This window comes from Neoarius graeffei, chromosome 21 (genome assembly GCF_027579695.1).
Source record: "Neoarius graeffei isolate fNeoGra1 chromosome 21, fNeoGra1.pri, whole genome shotgun sequence".
Lineage (NCBI taxonomy): Eukaryota > Metazoa > Chordata > Actinopteri > Siluriformes > Ariidae > Neoarius > Neoarius graeffei.
Genome location: NC_083589.1, coordinates 51,473,833 through 51,492,532, shown reverse-complemented (window position 1 = coordinate 51,492,532; position 18,700 = coordinate 51,473,833). Strand labels below are relative to the sequence as shown.

Genomic DNA, 18,700 nt, shown 5'->3' with positions numbered 1-18,700 from the left:
TGAACCGTGCTGGCTGGAAGTGGGTGGACACATTGGGTGGAGTTAGCGAAAGTGGGTGGACGTCACGTGATGTCGTTAGGCGGCGCAAACAGTGACATCAGTGAGCTTTTAAGCGGTAGTCTCACGACCCGAATAGTAAACAATAAACATGGAGGACATGGAGTCGTTAGTGTTGCTGGTCTTGGTGCTGTGGCTTGTTGTCACCGACAACGCCAACAGATACTGGCAAGAGCGTATAGATGAGGCGAGGCGCATAAGGCTTCATAATTCTCGTAATTCGTAATTCTTCTTCTTCCGGGTTTACGGTGTTTACAGATCCCAGCGTGCTCGCGGGGCGTGTGTGGGCATGTGAGGACACTCCTCCTCACCAATCAGTGCACAGGGGAGTGTCTGCTCACGTCCCCAGCCCCACTCAGCTCGGTTTGGCTCGCTTCAGCCCTACTCCAAAACCGTGCGAGTTTTGGGTGCTAAGCAGGGCGAGCTGAGTCGTGCTGCTCTAAGGTAGTCGAAACGCGAGCCGTGTCGGGCTGAAGCGAGCTGGAAAAGGGTAGTGGAAAAGGGCCATTACTGGCATGTTTGATAAATGAGTTCTCGTTTAGCACTTGCATGGATTATTTTTTTTTTCTTTCCCCAAATGATGGAATTTGCCACACCAAGTCTGCAGCTTCTTTCTTATTTGCACACGCTTACTAATACACCTTCCGTTCATTTTCTGTGAAGATGAACAATCTCGCAAGCCTCTTAGTGAGACGTCTGTTACGGATAACGTCACTCTAGAGGTGCGTTTTGATCAGGAGTACAGACTGTTGCATAAGTAAGCCTTATTTGTGATTCTCAACTTGTTTGTTTGTTCTTTTTTTTTTTTGGTAATTACCTAATATTCAGGGGTGAAAGTAGTTTTCAGTTCTTACCGGTACTACAATCTCCAGTGCGTCACTTTATTGTTTTCTTAAAACTCGTTTTACCCGGGTTTTTTTCCACAGGCGTTTTACACCTTTTTCATGAGATAGATCTCATCTCATCTCATTATCTCTAGCCGCTTTATCCTTCTACAGGGTCGCAGGCAAGCTGGAGCCTATCCCAGCTGACTACGGGCGAGAGGCGGGGTACACCCTGGACAAGTCGCCAGGTCATCACAGGGCTGACACATAGACACAGACAACCATTCACACTCACATTCACACCTACGGTCAATTTAGAGTCACCAGTTAACCTAACCTGCATGTCTTTGGACTGTGGGGGAAACCGGAGCACCCGGAGGAAACCCACGCGGACACGGGGAGAACATGCAAACTCCGCACAGAAAGGCCCTCGCCGGCCACGGGGCTCGAACCCAGGACCTTCTTGCTGTGAGGCGACAGCGCTAACCACTACACCACCGTGCCGCCCATGAGATAGATAACTTCTTAATATTCTTAACTAGGGCCTACCTTGTTGTACCCATGTACAAAAAAGGACATGACAAAATATTTCAGTTTGTAAATATTTTACTGTGAGAACTTTCTTGTCAGTACATTTAATTTGGAACGTGACTGAAAAATGTAAAATGATGGATTCCCTCCATGAGAACAAAAAATTTTTAAAAAATTCCAAACAGGGCTGAAGTAGTTGTCCTCTTCAGGGTGCTGGCGAGCCATGCCACATGTGGAATGTGCTGCTCTTCTCCCTTTGGCCAGCCAAGTCTTTACATATGACAAAGGATTCCACTGGTTGGTTGGTTGGTGGGCCGACTGTACTTATGAAGAGGAGGTTTGCTGTATTTTTGGTCGTGAGGTTGCTCCTGTACTCAGTAATGATACTAAAGCTTAACCACGATTTATAAAAGGTGTATTTGAAGAGTCCTTTATTATTTGTCCGAGTGAAACCACCAGTGATGTGAATGCCGTGTCTCAATCTGATACCCAGTCACTTAAAGGAACAGTCCACTGTATTTCCATAATGAAATATGCTCTTATCTGAATTGAGACGAGCTGCTCTGTACCTGTCCGAGCTTTGCGCGACCTCCCAGTCAGTCAGACGCAGTCAGACGCGCTGTCACTCCTGTTAGCAATGTAGCTAGGCTCAGTATGGCCAACGGTATTTTTTGGGGCTGTAGTTAGATGCGACCAATCTCTTCCGCGTTTTTCCTGTTTACATAGGTTTATATGACCAGTGATATGAAACAAGTTCAGTTACACAAATTGAAACGTGCCGATTTTCTATGCTATGGAAAGTGCGCACTATAATGACAGGCGTACTAACACCTTCTGCGCGCTTCGGCAGCGCATTGATATCTGAGCTCAGATATCAATGCGCTGCCGAAGCGCGCAGAAGGTGTTAGTACGCCTGTCATTATAGTGCGGACTTTCCATAGCATAGAAAATCGCTACGTTTCAATTTGTGTAACTGAACTTGTTTCATATCACTGGTCATATAAACCTATGTAAACAGGAAAAACGCGGAAGAGATTGGTCGCATCTAACTACAGCCCCAAAAAATACCGTTGGCCATACTGAGCCTAGCTACATTGCTAACAGGAGTGACAGCGCGTCTGACTGCGTCTGACTGACTGGGAGGTCGCGCAAAGCTCGGACAGGTACAGAGCAGCTCGTCTCAATTCAGATAAGAGCATATTTCATTATGGAAATACGGTGGACTGTTCCTTTAAAAACATGATGTTTGAAATGCTGATTTTAATTTCGTTGACACAATTTCCTATCAAAGACGAGACTTGGCTGACTAACCGCTGAGCGGGCAGCGCGAGCCCTGCATGAGATGGAGACGGAATTGAAGTTCCAAAAACGCACCAACAGAAAGACCAAAACATGGGAGACGTTTGCAGAAGTTTTGAAAACGGATTACCATACTTGCTGGCGTTTAGTACCATTATTTTCCTAATTATCATTTTTGCGGCTCGAATGGGTGGATTTGAAAGTGTCGGTCGATGCACTGCAAAAGGAAGCTGCTGCTGACGTGCGTCACACATCCTATGACTTTTTAAACACGCTACTCTTCATCGGAGCTGGTCAAAAATGGCATATTGTGGGTAGATGTTTTTTCTTCTCAAACGGCGAACATTACTAATTTTATGTGTTTTTTTTTTTTTTTTTTTTTTTTAAGTCAGCATAAACTCTCTCTCTTACAGGTGCGACGCACCGGCCCTAAATCTTTTGACAGTGCGCAGCACCGGTTTACTTTCACCCCTGCTAATATTTGATAATTACCTAATAGTTTGAAACATACCAAAATACAAATGTAAAATATAGCAAAATACAACATTTAGTGACCGCTGGCATCGCTGGTGCTTGGCTGTGGGTCGTCTACGTCGTCATCAGCTGTTGCAGCGCTCGGGTTGGCGGGAGGATTTGCTCGTTTCATAAACCAGGAGCTGGGTTGGAAACTGTATGATGGAGTGCGCGAGAGAGAATGCGCATGTGTCTGGAGCTGGGGCGGAAACTGTTGTATGTGGCGAGAGGCGCTGTCGGGAGCTGGGGCGGAAACTGTCGTACGCTCAGCTGGGAAACACTTGCCAGTCGTAACCAGACGGTCGTAAAGTTGTAAGTTGCATAGGTCGCAAGTCGACGACTACCTGTCTTGCATCTCTAGACACAAATGGTCCTTTGCATGATGAAGTCATCTCATCTCGTCTCATTTTCTTCCGCTTATCGGGGGCCGGGTCGCGGGGGTAGCAGTCTGAGCATGGAAGCCCAAACTTCCCTCTCCCCAGACACCTCGGCCAGCTCCTCGGGAAGAACACCCAGGCGTTCCCAGGCCAGCCGAGAGACATAGTCCCTCCAGCGTGTCCTGGGTTTTCCCTGGGGCCTCCTCCCGGGGGGACATGCCTGGAACCTATGGTCATGAGCTTTGTGTAATGACCGAAAGAACAAGATTGCGGATACAAGCGGCTGAACTGAAATGAGTTCCCTTCTCAGGGTGGCTGGGCGCTCCCTTAGAGATGGGGTGAGAAGCACAGTCACTCGGGAGGAGCTCGGAGTAGAGCCGCTGCTCCTCCACATCGAGAGGAATCAGCTGAGGTGGCTCGGGCGTCTCTTTCGGAGGGTGTGCAGATCTGAGGATTAGAAACAGCTGTCAGAAACTTGGAGGGACCATACGTCTGAGTGAAGTGGAGTTTGAGGTGTGTCTGAAGTTTTATTACATTACAGGCATTGAGCAGACGCTCTTCTCCAGAGTGACGTACAACATACCAACAGCAGCCGGGGCGGGGTCAGTGCCTTGCTCAAGGGCACTTCAGCCATTCCTGCTGGTCCAGGGAATCGAATCGGTGACCTTTTGGTCCCAAAGCTGCTTCTCTAACCTTTAGGCCATGGCTTCCCAGTAGCTGCAAATAAATATATGGCATATTTAACCTTTTTATGAAAGCCATAATCTTAAAAAATGCAGCACGTCAACCAAGCCTCTTTTTAAACAGTCTGCTTGATGTTTATTTGTGTCACGGCACTACTTGGCTCTCTTCTAATTGATTACACACATGAATAGAGGAGTTTGAGCATACAGATACAGAAAAGATGAATTTGTTAAATGGTGGAATGAGCATAATGTTTTTTATGATCAGACTGCAACTATTAATGGCCTGTGTAGGGTCAGACGCTCCACCCGTTGGATACAGTGGTTCTGACTCCTAGCTTCAGGATGTTGAAGGCTGAAACCTGATTGGCTCATATCGGTAAAAGTGTTCAGAGCGAGCGATAGTCACTGGACTTGAGTATCGTAAAATCCTCTCTAAACTTTATTTTTTGTGTAGCGTGAGACAACAGCCCAAGCGGCTACAGTTAAAGGAACAGTCCACCGTACTTCCATAATGAAATATGCTCTTATCTGAATTGAGACGAGCTGCTCCGTACCTCTCCGAGCTTTGCGTGACCTCCCAGTCAGTCAGACGCGCTGTCACTCCTGTTAGCAATGTAGCTAGGCTCAGCACGGCCAATGGTATTTTTTGGGGCTGTAGTTAGATGCGACCAAACTCTTCCGCGTTTTTCCTGTTTACATAGGTTTATATGACCAGTGATATGAAACAAGTTCAGTTACACAAATTGAAACGTAGCGATTTTCTATGCTATGGAAAGTCCGCACTATAATGACAGGCGTACTGACACCTTCTGCGCGCTTCGGCAGCGCGTTGATATCTGAGCTCCGTATCAATGCGCTGCCGAAGCGTGCAGAAGGTGTTAGTACGCCTGTCATTATAGTGCGCACTTTCCATAGCATAGAAAATCGCTACGTTTCAATTTGTGTAACTGAACTTGTTTCATATCACTGGTCATATAAACCTATGTAAACAGGAAAAACGCGGAAGAGTTTGGTCGCATCTAACTACAGCCCCAAAAAATACCATTGGCCGTGCTGAGCCTAGCTACATTGCTAACAGGAGTGACAGCGCGTCTGACTGACTGGGAGGTCACGCAAAGCTCGGAGAGGTACGGAGCAGCTCGTCTCAATTCAGATAAGAGCATATTTCATTATGGAAGTACGGTGGACTGTTCCTTTAAGACCACAGAGTGGACCGAGCAAGCTAAGCTACCGTGCATTATCAGGCTCTGAAACGGTTTTGTAGACCACCCGGACTCTACACACACCTCTGTTAGCTGTGGGCACATTCCCTGTGTGCTGCAATAACAAACGGATGAAAGAAGAGGCAGCTGAAAGGAGGCAAGTGTCGCATCCCAGAAGAGTTAAAGCACTTTAAACAGCTTATCACAGAATGATAAGAATGTCTCCGTGCTCATATGCCTTTAAAAAGCGTAGTTCGAAAGGGGGTAGATGTGACATGACCTGTTGTTACCCCTCCACCATTCCAGGTGGTAATGATGCAAAAGGTGAAATGCCAAGCAATACCATTTATTTCTTCCTCTTTCAGTGTATAAAATGGGTGGAAAAACTATTAAGAAGCTTTGTTTCCTTTCTTTACAAAATCTTCCTTCAGTTTTTATATTCCGCTATTTGGTAGATACCCTTATCCAGAGCGACTTGCGTTTATCTCACTTGTACAACGGAGTAGTTGAGGGGTCTGGGCCTTGCTCAAGCGGTGACTGTGCTGAAATTTGAACTCTGAACTTTAAATGAACTTTAAAGTGCCAAATTTGCACAGAACTGGTGTATTTTTAAAAAAAAAATAATCCCACCCCAGTATATTTAAGTTATTCCATGAAATCGAGTCATACGTGAGCTGATAGCCGATGAGGCATGTCGCACCGAGTTGGCTATAAGCCATGTACGACTCAATATCTTGGAATAACTGTTTTATTCTAACAACATTCACTGGATTTTGAGAAACACAGCATTTTTTTATTTTATTTTATTTTTTCAAATTGAATAAATAAAAACTTCTTTTTTTTTTTTAAATACAAAATGTCCAACGAAATCATTTTCGCTGAGGTGAACTTCTTAAAAACTGATCAATGTCTGTCTGCACGAATTGACTTTTTAGTGTTGTGTGGTGGGTTTGTAATTTTTAAGCTTTTTTTTTTTTTAAGCTGTTAAACCAGTCTAAAAAACGTTCAACAAATTTTAATGCTTAAAAAATGACGAACGTAATCAAACCGGCGAAGTGATCATAGCAATTTGTGAAAAATGCTATAATGATTATTGAAAAATTAAAGATGCGTTCTTACCATCAAATACTTTTTATTCCATGTTTTTCAAGTAGTTTTTATTTCGTCCTCTGTTGATTTCAGTAAAACACTCCACCGTTTTGTTTTTCTCTACTCGTGGTATATGAGCTGATAGCCTAGTAGTAGAGTAGCCAATCAGACTGTGCGATTGCTCATATTCAGTGAATGTGGATAGGGGGGAAAAAAACATGTGGAAAGTTAAAGCATTAATAAAGAATTTGATTTTTTTTAATGCAGTAGTCAGTAAAACAAGTAACTAAAAACTTGTTTAATCAAAGAACCATTCGACATTGTTGATTTGACATTTTTAGATACAGTCAGTGTTTTAATATGACGTATTTTTTACATATATCAATTTTGTAAGAGCGTTGAGATTTACATGGAATATGCTCAAGAGAAAAAAAATATTGTGTGTGTGTGTGTATATATATATATATATATATATATATATATATATATATATATATATATATATGTATATATATGTATATATATATATATATATATATATATATATATATATATATATATAAATATATAAATAAAATGTGTATGTATATATATGAATGAGTGATTCCACGCTTATGGGTACTGAAATGGGGACATGAACTTATTTTTAAAAATTCACCTAAAACCATTTCTTTTTTTACCATCAGGTCACAAAACATGTAATCTTTAATGAATGATATGTTAAAAGCTAACTTTAATTTTCTGAGATGTAATAAAAACATATTTATATGCCAAAGTCAAGCCTATGAGTTCCAAAATGATGTCTGTTACATTACTTCTGTTACGATCGTCCATCTCGCGTCTGTTACAAATTAATTACAATCTAGCTATATACCATGTTAATCTTATTGAAAGAATGTGTATGTTTATTCTACTACACATGTTTATTAATTATATTTGCTAAAACATCACCTTCCTATGTTTCAAAAAGTAATTCTACATTGTTAAAATTGAGAATATATATGTCCACAACACTTCTGTTACGTTCTGACTTTGGCATATAAATATGTTTTTATTACATCTCAGAAAATTAAAGTTATCTTTTAACATATCATTCATTAAAGATTACATGTTTTGTGACCTGATGGTAAAAAAAAGAAATGGTTTTAGGTGAATTTTTTAAAATAAGTTCATGTCCCCATTTCAGTACCCATAAGCGTGGAATCACTCATATATATGTGTGTGTATGTATGTATGTATGTATGAATGAATGAATCAGCTGGGAGGTCCGTATCGTGAAATACTGTGACCGAGGTCTTGAAAGTACTGAGCGAGGCCTCTGGGCCGAGGTCAGTATTCAAGGCCGAGGTCACGGTATTTCACCATACGGACCGACCTTAAGCTGGTACATAATGTATTTTTTTTTCTTTACCAAATTCTAACAGAAAACGAGAGCGCCCGAAAAGGAAAACCGAGCCGAGCCGCCATTTTGAATCCTCGTTCACGGCTGTAATGCAAATTGCTTCCTCCTCGGTATACAAGTGCACTTCCATGGCAGGAAAAAAACTACATTTTGCCGCCTATGTAGTCCCCTATTTATACAAATAGGAGTCATTCAGGATTCAGATATGTTTTTGCTCGGCGTTAGCAACAGTTACAGGTTTTTAGCTTTCTCCTGAAATGTTTTATTTATTTCTTCTTCCTCAGGGTAGTAAAACTCGCTTTCGCTGTGAACACTGTCGTTATCGCTATCCATGCTGTAAAATTAATGCTATTCTCCTGAAAAATGCGAAAATAAATGTTGACAAAAATTGGTAGTATGTTTGTTGTGAACAAGCGAGTCGCCAGAGGTCCATAACCGGGGTCCGTATCGTAGGATACGGACCCGCTCGCCAGCCAATCAGAGCGCAGGATTTGATGGAAACCGGACCGTGAAATTTTTTTTTTGAATTATTATTAATTAACCAAGGAAGTTAAAATAGTCACCTGTGCAGCCCTGGAGCAAAGATTTTTATTATGGTAGAGTAATAGTTTATACATAAAATCCATGGATGTGAAGTAATTAGTTACAAAGAGCAATTTTTGTTTTAGGGTGCATTAACATTTAAAACAAATCAATACTTGCACTGTGGTTTAAATGATCCACTCAGATTGTCCGTGAGGGGTCAGACTCACATCCTGCAGATTAGCTGATGAATGCGCGAATGTTTCAGTGTGTTTGGCGGGGGGGGGGCCGTCTCTCCTGTACGGCTGAAAAAGGATTCCTTATCTGTGTCAACATGACCCCACATGCACAGTTGTTACCAGACCCCATATAAAGACCGAGCACTGCAGTGATTTTGGTCAGAGAGAGGGAATTGGGAGGAGAAGAGTTCGTGAATTGGATCGTCTGAATGAGAGTTTGAGCGATTTTGCTTATGTTTGGCTGAGGCGTTCCTCTCTGTCTGCTTTTGCAACCACCAGCTGAAGATGCAACATCACACAAAGCAGCAGTATACCAGGCTCGGGGTGTGGTACGTAACGTATTCTGATGCAGCTAAATGCACAACTTTTTGTAGCCAGTGAGTTTGCTGGGTTTATGGCTCACTGGTCAAGATGCTTTAATTATTTAAGTTCGAGGATTGGAGGAATGCAGATGGATGACCCATTCACTAGCTAGCTCAGAGGGTGAGTAAAAGCTAGTGTCTGTTAGCCAGTGTTATGGTTTTGTTGCCCAGAAACTTAACCAGGCTGAAAAATGGTAGCTAACATGCAGATGTACGTGTATGACGACCACCTTTATGCCTGAAGTTTGCGACCGAAAAACAATGAGCAGCTATATTGCATGGCCCAAAGGTTTGTGGGTGCCTGACCTTCAGACCCAAATGTACTTTCTGTGCATCCCAGAAGACCTCCAGTCTTCTGGGATGGTTTTCCATGAGATTTCGGAGCGTGGCTTCATCCACAAGAGCAGTGATGTTCGGTGAGGATGCCTGGGGTCCAGTCAACGTTCCACTTCATCTCAAAGGTGTTCGGTGAGGTTAAGGCTCTGTGCAAATCAGTGGAGTTCTTCCACTCCAAACTTGGCAATCGATGTGTTCATGGAGCTGGTTTTGTGCACAGGGGCATTGTGCTTCATGCTGGAACATGTTTGGGCCCCTTCGTTCCAGTGAAGGGAAACTATAATGCTACAGCATACAGAGACATCCTAGATAATTGTGCGTTTCCAATTTTGTGGCAACAGTTTGGAGAGCTACATGTGATCCAAGTGGCATATAAATATAGAGTATATGAATTCCAGTGAGGAGGAGGACTGTAGACATGAGGCCTATTTGGACTGGATTCGTTTTACATTGGGAGATGAAGTAATGTGATTATATCCCAGAGTATCTCTGGGATTTTAGTCCTGGCAGAATGTTTAGGGGTTTTTTATATTTTTAATTACTACTATTTTATTTATTTATTTATTTATTTTAAATGTATGTACTGCATGCACGTCTCTCTGGAAAGATTATGCAAAATTATTTTCCCAACTCTAGAATGACTAGTGGAAAGTATCTCAGGCAATACGTCCTGTCCAAACATGCTGGAAAAAGTTTTGTTTTATTCTGTGGAAAGCAGGGTTTTGCGCGTTTTCTTTGGTAGAAAGCCATTCAACGAAGTGCAGCTCCTCTTCTTTTTTTTTTTTTTTCTTTTCTTTTTCTGCCTTCACTTCCAAACTTCCAAAACAAACTCAAATATTATGATTCTTGAAAAGAATCTATCAGAGGCAAGAGGGTGCGAGTGGGATATATATATATATATATATATATATATATATATATATATATATAATTTATTTATTTTTTTAGGGCTGTAATGATGCACCCAACTCACGATTCGATTCATATCGCGATTTTTGACCCACGATTCGATACGCCCACGATTTTTTTAAAAATGTTTTTTTAAAGTAGTAAATTTGACTAACATTTACTTACTTACATTAACTATTTAATAACAAATAATTCAGACCATGGGCGGCACGGTGGTGTAGTGGTTAGCGCTGTCGCCTCACAGCAAGAAGGTCCTGGGTTCGAGCCCCGTGGCCGGCGAGGGCCTTTCTGTGTGGAGTTTGCATGTTCTCCTCGTGTCCGCGTGGGTTTCCTCCGGGTGCTCCGGTTTCCCCCACAGTCCAAAGACATGCAGGTTAGGTTAACTGGTGACTCTAAATTGACCGTAGGTGTGAATGTGAGTGTGAATGGTTGTCTGTGTCTATGTGTCAGCCCTGTGATGACCTGGCGACTTGTCCAGGGTGTACCCCGCCTTTCGCCCGTAGTCAGCTGGGATAGGCTCCAGCTTGCCTGCGACCCTGTAGAAGGATAAAGCGGCTAGAGATAATGAGATGAGATGAATTCAGACCACTGCAGAGAATGAGTAATATGTATGCAAAAATGAACAAATGTATATCCAAAAATGTTTTATTTCTCAAAATAATACTGTTGAGCCGGAAGCTCTGTTTTTTTTCGGTTCTGAAAAAGTCATTTTTCCAAATCGTGTAAATCCGTTAAGATTTTTTTTTTGGGGGGGGGTAATAGGGGTGGCTCTCTCACTGTCTCACTCTCATAGGGCCAATGATTTTCTGTGATCGCGGAAAACAGATGGAAATTACGGAATTTTTATAGTGAAACATTGCTCGCGTGTCAAAATGTAACTACCGCAGAAGGCTTCCGCCCAAGCAGACATGCCTTCAGTGTTGCCAGATATTGCTAACGTTTTCCACCCCAACATATGTTCAAAACCAGCCAAAAAGCACCTAAACCTGCCCAATCTGGCAACACTGCATGCCTTTCCGGTCAAGTGATTGTGATTGGCTTGTGGCACACCTAGCCAGCCAATGAGCTGCTTGTTTACAGATTCGCTCCCCGCGTCGCAACCAGAATGGCGACCGCTGAAAAGAAATGAATGCTCTGCCAGTGGCGAGTGTGGACGTTGCGTGACTCGCAGAAGATTGTCGCAGGTCGGTGAAAAAACGACTTACTAATAGATATAAAAAAAAAAAGTAATTTAAGTAAGTTTTAAAATGTAATTTAAATAAAAAGTCAAGTATTCATAAATTGAAGTTTGGAAGCGCCTCTGTTTTTGGGCTGAGGAGAAGTTTGAAAGGGTGTACCGCAATTCTGCCTTCTTGTATCGCGATACGGATCGTGGCTCTGCGTATCGCGATTTCGATACGCATATTGTTACAGCCCTAAAAAAAAAAAATTTTATATATATATATATATATATAATTTTTTTTTTTTTTCCCCTTTTGTGTGTGTCTGGGGTGGGGGGTGGTTAGGTGAGGTATTAGGTGATCGAGCACACTCGCATGCCCTTACTTATTTGTTTAACAGCATTTTTCATATTTGTCTCTGTTAAAGGTGGAGCACTTTGGTTCTTAAAAAAAAATAGCCCCAACCTTCTCATCTCATCTCATCTCTAGCTGCTTTATCCTGTTCTACAGGGTCGCAGGCGAGCTGGAGCCTATCCCAGCTGACTACGGGCGAAAGGCGGGGTACACCCTGGACAAGTCGCCAGGTCATCACAGGGCTGCACATAGACACAGACAACCATTCACACTCACATTCACACCTACGGTCAATTTAGAGTCACCAGTTAACCTAACCTGCATGTCTTTGGACTGTGGGGGAAACCGGAGCACCCGGAGGAAACCCACACGGACACGGGGAGAACATGCAAACTCCACACAGAAAGGCCCTCGCCGGCCACGGGGCTCGATCCCGGACCTTCTTGCTGTGAGGCGACAGCGCTAACCACTACACCACCGCGCGCGCACACAGTGTGTATATAAAATATTTATTTATACATACTTCCTGACCCTTGTTTTGTTTGCTCTAGGCCTCCTTTGAGAAGAGGAAGCTCTTTCGTCTTTCTCACACCCGGCCCTCAGTGGGACTTCACTTTGGTGAGTACATCATCATCATCTTTCATAGTACAGGCCCTACGGCTATTCTCGGGGTAGTCGACGTTCCACTGAGATATTTTTGCTCTGTGTGCGAGGTATTTTTAGTGAATAGGCAGCTAGGAGACGTGTTCCACTTGTCATCCAACACCTTGCAGGGCTTTTGGACAAAAGTAAGGGACTATAAAGCCTGTCAGCGTGTGGGTGTGTGTTTATAGGTTTGGTGCAAAGAGCACTTCTAATCTCTTCTCCAGATGTAAACTGTCTCCTAGCATGTGCATGCGTGCGCGCACATCTGGGGAAGCTGTCGTGGCGTTCAGAGAGGCTCTTCGACTTCCTGTCCTGTGTTGTCGTTCTGCTAACCCGTGTGACTGCGCTATTCTGTTCATCCTCACATGCAGCCTTTTCCTGGGTTTGCATAAATCTTGCTGATTCTAACTTTAGGTTCTTGGCAATCCTCTTTTTCCTGTTCCAGCTGAGAACTGTCCATCCTGTCGGAGTGTATGTTGTTACGGTTCTAGACTTTATGCCAACGTTGGCATCTTCACTAATGAGGATTTCTGTTTTGTAAATGTTACAGTATTTGACTAGAACACTACAGCGCATCACTACCAGGTTAGACTCGTTTGTAGTCAGTCATTGACTGTTTGTTTGAGCGTCTTTACGAGCCTGTGGTTAACGAGCAAGTGTTGATGGCTCTGATGAATTGAACACTGTCAGGATCTTTTTGTTTTCCTTTCCCAGGAATGTTTATCCATTAGGGCTGTAACGATATGCGTATCGAAATCGCGATACGCAGAGCCACGATCCTTCTTGTATCGCGATGCAAGAAGGCAGAATCGCGGTACACCCTTTCAAACTTCTCCTCAGCCCAAAAACAGAGGCGCTTCCAAACTTCAATTTATGAATACTTTACTTTTTATTTAAATTACATTTTAAACTTACTTAAATTACTTTTATTTTTTTATATCTATTAGTAAGTCGTTTTTTCGCCGACCTGCGACAATCTTCTGCGAGTCACGCAACGTCCACACTCGCCACTGGCAGAGCATTCATTTCTTTTAAGCGGTCGCCATTCTGGTTGCGACGCGGGGAGCGAATCTGTAAACAAGCAGCTCATTGGCTGGCTAGGTGTGCCACAAGCCAATCACAGTCACTTGACCGGAAAGGCATGCAGTGTTGCCAGATTGGGCAGGTTTAGGTGCTTTTTGGCTGGTTTTGAACATATTTTGGGGTGGAAAACGTTAGCAATATCTGGCAACACTGAAGGCATGTCTGCTTGGGCGGAAGCCTTCTGCGGCAGTTACATTTTGACATGCGAGCAATGTTTCACCATAAAAATTCCGTAATTTCCATCTGTTTCCCGCGATCACAGAAAATCATTGGCCCTATGAGAGTGAGACAGTGAGAGAGCCACCCCTATACCCCCCCCCCCCCCCCCCCCCCAAAAAAAATCTTAACGGATTTACACGATTTGGAAAAATGACTTTTTCAGAACCGAAAAAAACACGTAGTTCTCTTTTAAATCTTCCACTTTGAATGAAGCAAACCTTGCTGCCATTTTTGTTTACAAACTGTTAGTCACTCGCGAGTGCGGGCGTGTCTTTTCCAGTTTTTCCATATAAAATATAAAATGCAGAAGATTAAATGCATGAAGAATATCCAAGGAAGTCTTGGTAGCCTTTCGGGTGTTCAATGCGTCTTTCTCTTTAAAACTTCAACTTTTAATGAAGCAAAACTCGCGATCATGTTTGTGAACAAACTGTCAGCCACTCACCTAACGTGGAAGTTTTACATCTCCAATGTGTCACTCTTCCAGTTTTTTTTTTTTTTTAATGTCCGTTGGTATGTTTTTCTCTTGTAAATATGCATGAAGAATATATAATGAAGTTTTGGTAGCCTTTCGGGTGTTCAGCGCATCTTTAGTTTCAGTTTATTTATTTAGTGCTTAAACCGAGCACTGAGTTAACCCTGTCTTCTCTCTCTCCCGGCCGACAAAGAAAAGATTGTGCGCGTGCGCAACAGGAAAGTTTTGTCATTGGATCTTCATGTGTGACGTCGTGTTGTCTTGACAACGTGTGATATAACTATTGCACACTCATTCTCCATTGGTGACAGTGGCGTAATACATGGAGGATAAGCGATATGATGATGATCTTGCATGGCATCAATTAACCCGCTAGAAGGGACTAGAAAACATGTTATTTACCAGCTGGGAGGTCCGTATCGTGAAATACCATGACTGAGGTCTTGAAAGTACTGAGCGAGGTCACGGTATTTCACCATACGGACCGACCTTAAGCTAGTAAATAATTTATTTTTTTCTTTACCAAATTCTAACAGAAAACGAGAGCGCCCGAAAGGGAAAACCGAGCCCAGACGCCATTTTGAATCCTCATTCACGGCTGTAATGCAAATGGCTTCCTCCTCGGTATACAAGTGCACTTCCATGGCAGGAAAAAAACTACATTTTGCCGCCTATGTAGTCCCCTATTTATACAAAATTGAGGCATTCAGGATTCAGCCATGTTTTTGCTTGGCGTTGGCAGCAGTTAGAGGTTTTTAGCTTTCTCCTGAAATGTTTTCTTTTATTTCTTCTTCCTCAGGGTAGTAAAACTCGCTTTCGCTGTGAGGACTGTCGTTATCGCTATCCATGATGTAAAATTAATGCTATTCTTCTGAGAAATGCTGGCAAAAATGTATGATTTTTGATGATAAAAATCTTATAAATAAATCTTATTTAAAAAAAATGTTGACACAGATTGCTACTATGTTTGTTGTTGTGAACGAGCGAGTCGCCAGAGGTCCGCGTCTGGGGTCCTACGATACGGACCCGCTCGCCAGCCAATCAGAGCACAGGATTTGATGGAAACCGGGCCGCGAAAAAAATATAAATGTTTTTATTCCATGGAAACAGTGGCCTGTATGTATAAGAATTCGTATTATTCAATTTGGCACCATGGTTTTGAGTGGTTACTAGGGCGTGTTAAAAGACCGGTGCAAAGTATTGAACATGCTGGACTTTTACACAATTTGATACCTGTATCAGTGCTTTTTATTCCAGAGGTATTTGAGGTCGATAGTAAAAATATGATTCATCTCAGTTTTAACAAAACCAGTCACTTAACTTTAGGTCACATCCCCCGCCAATGCAACTTGTTGTAGTGAAGGTTTGTTTTATAATAGCTGCACCCTGTAATGAGTCCTACATTAGGCATGGTCAATCCTTTCACATGAGCTCAAATGCCTTTCCGTGACTGCGGCCTAGCCGCTGCAGATAAACATCTGATCCTACGGATACCTCGAGCCTTCCTTTGTCCAGCTGTGCCTTTCACCGTCATAAGAAAATTTACAAAGCTCCCATTCCTCCTGGATCAGTTAAGTGCCGTTTGAAGTAAATGTAAACTGGTGTCTGATTGAGAACAGGAGCGCGAGAGGCCCGATTATAAAGGAAACGAAGCGGCCGGGTGAATTCCACTGTTTATGTAGGCCGAGTGAAACTCGAGCCATCGTCCCTTCGAGGCGAATCGGAGGGAGAGGAAGAGAAGCAGGTTCTTCATCCTGTGCCAAATGATTGCTTTGATATAAAGGTATCCTTTCCCCCAGAACACATGCATGCATTAGGTCATCGCGTGAGCACATGGAGCTCATTTAAGCTTCCAGTTGGGGCTTCATTATCTCACCTTCAAAAGCTTATTGAGGTAAAGGATGAGGATGTTTCACATACCCACCTCATCGTTTTATTTTATTTTAAATATCTCTCCACCATGGTGAAGGCGGGAAAGAGTTTGTGATGTGGGCGTGATTTTAAAAAAGGATACAGAGCAGTGTGTTTTCCCTGGTTTCCTTGGACAGTTTGTTTGAAAGATTGCCTGAGCTGTTCCAAAGGGAGGACACAACTTTTAAGTATGAACGAAATTACAAGAGGATTTGCTCTCACGGACTATCTCTAAAGCCTAGGTCACAACCGGACGTATGATTTTTTTTTTTTTTTTTGGCTGTGTGATTTTTGGCGTTTCCCAAATCGCTGCCAGGCTTTCGTCTAAACGGGGGAACAGGGGCGCTGCGCCCTCTTACTCTCGGCGTGCGCCCCCTTACCGACTCCGTGAAAACATCCCAGCAACACTACGTGACTGTATCTGATCATCAAATACGTTATAATTGCTCCAAAAATATTCCAATCATAGTAGATACACCACCAGACAGTGCAAAAACAATCTGAATTGGCGTTTTCCAGACTGAGGCGCCATGTTGTTTAGTTGTTTACTTGTCGCGGCTGCTCTCGCGAGATTTGACGTGGGTTACGTACAAGGTCAGCTGACTTGTAGAGCGAGATTTCTCGAGACTGAATGACCTTTCACCCACCGGCGTGGGAGCTTTTGACAGAAGTAGTTCGCGAGTTGTTTTTGTTGACACTTGGGCATTTAAAGATGTCATCCCGCGGCACGAAGCGGAAGAAAGCCAAAGACTGTCCGGGGCAGAAGATGATTACTTCTTTCTTTTTCAATGTTGACAGACAATTTGTTACAATTTCCCTCTCAGATAGCCTCAGAATGTCCCATTGGAGCATTTTTCAAAGGCTTTGCACGGCGGGGGGGGACAACCGGCCCCCCCCCCCCGGCTTCGCTCCCTCGCCATGGTGAGCGCCCTCATACTAAAATTTTCTAGAAAAAGCCCTGGCTGCCTTTTTTTTTTGTGTTCGTTTAGAAAGACGCACGTTGGCCGCAAGTTTGTCTTGCAACCTGAAAAAACCGTAAGCGTTCGTAGAGTTTGTTTGACATGACAAAGAACCTCTGCGGCCAGTCTACGGCTCGAAAATCAGCACGTCACACGCGCGCCCTCCGTGCGTTTCTTGCGTTTTTTGCACATAGACCGGCCGTAGGAGCACATACGGCCGGTTGTGACCGAGGCTTAAAACAAACAACCATCATCTTGGTTTTCTGAGATTCTCCCCAATTCCCATCCACCAGCCAGCTCTTCCCCGTCATATGACTGCGATGAGCCAGGAAGGGCTCACGCGTGCTTCCTCCGAGAAGCTAGCAAGCCACGTCTTTTCCGCTCATGCTGCGTCACAGTGCAGCGCAACACTCAGAGAGAAGTGCTGTCTGTCCTCTTCCACATACACAAGGTCATGGTTTCTCTGGCTGGTGTTGCTGTGATTGATGGAGAGGGAGAGGATGGATGGTTGGGTGGATGGCGCCATTATTCCCACCCAGAGAGCATGACCTTGGTTCATAGCCACAGACGGCTGTATATTTTTGCGAACTAACGCGCTTTTAATTTCTCTTAGTGAATTTGCATTGTTCAAACTGTGGGTTATAAAAATAAGGTTTAAATTACAGAAGGAAAAATCCCCCCAGGACAGCTTGCGTATTAATCTTTATAATTAACATGATCTCCAGTGGGATCTAAGATTTATTTATTAATGAAATTCTAATTTGATTCGGGTTTTGTTTTATTTTATCATAAACGTATTTCACTGATGTGCTGGTGTATGTTTGTTGACTGGTTTACAATTTCCTACATTTACCCAAAAGTGCGTTCAACTTCCTGCTAGTGGTGGAGTGGGATTTTAAACCCTTGCTTCAGCTCGACCTAAAGAGAGTGATGCAGCAGAGCTTTAGTCTATTAGTCTGTCCAGCACTCTCATCTCCTTAAGCCCAGTGCACACGAGTGATTTATTATTTATTAGGGCCCGAGCCCGAAAGGGCGAAGGCCCTATTGATCTTGTTCGGTTTTTTATTATTATTAGGGCCCGAGCCCTATAGGGCGAAGGCCCTATTGTTCTTGTAAGAGTTCACTATTATTATTCTTCCGTCTTCTTCTTCTTCTTCTTCTTTATTTTTCTCCGCTGTTGGGCCATTTTCGGGGCACTTGCCATGGGCGAAAACGCACGAAATTTGGCGCCAGTTCCGAGAATTGCCACCGCTACTCAGAACCAAAAGCCCAAACTTGGCCGGGGCTCAGGGCCTCTATAGCGCCCCCTAAGTCGTTGTGATTTTGGTCTCCCGCATTAAGGTGCCTGGTTGCCATGTAGTTTGTAGTAGTGGCATGCCATTTGGTACGCATATGTATCTCACTAAGCCGGACAAAAATGTAATGCCAATGCATTAGCCACGCCCAACAGGAAGTGAGGTAATTTCACTTTTGTGCGAAATGCATGGCCACGAAGACGGCGCAACTCCTCCTAGACCGTTCATAGGAATGTCACCAAAATTGATAC

The 18,700-nt window shown here is 43.3% G+C and overlaps 1 protein-coding gene across 1 annotated transcript in view; it reads left to right on the top strand.

Annotated features, from left to right (window-relative positions):
* net1 (neuroepithelial cell transforming 1) overlaps nt 1-18,700 on the top strand; it is a 129,688-nt gene that overhangs the window by 36,887 nt on the left and 74,101 nt on the right. Inside the window, exon 2 of the mRNA XM_060903324.1 lies at nt 12,414-12,480. Within this exon, the coding sequence (XP_060759307.1) occupies nt 12,414-12,480 (67 nt within the window). The remainder of the gene's footprint in view (nt 1-12,413; nt 12,481-18,700) is intronic.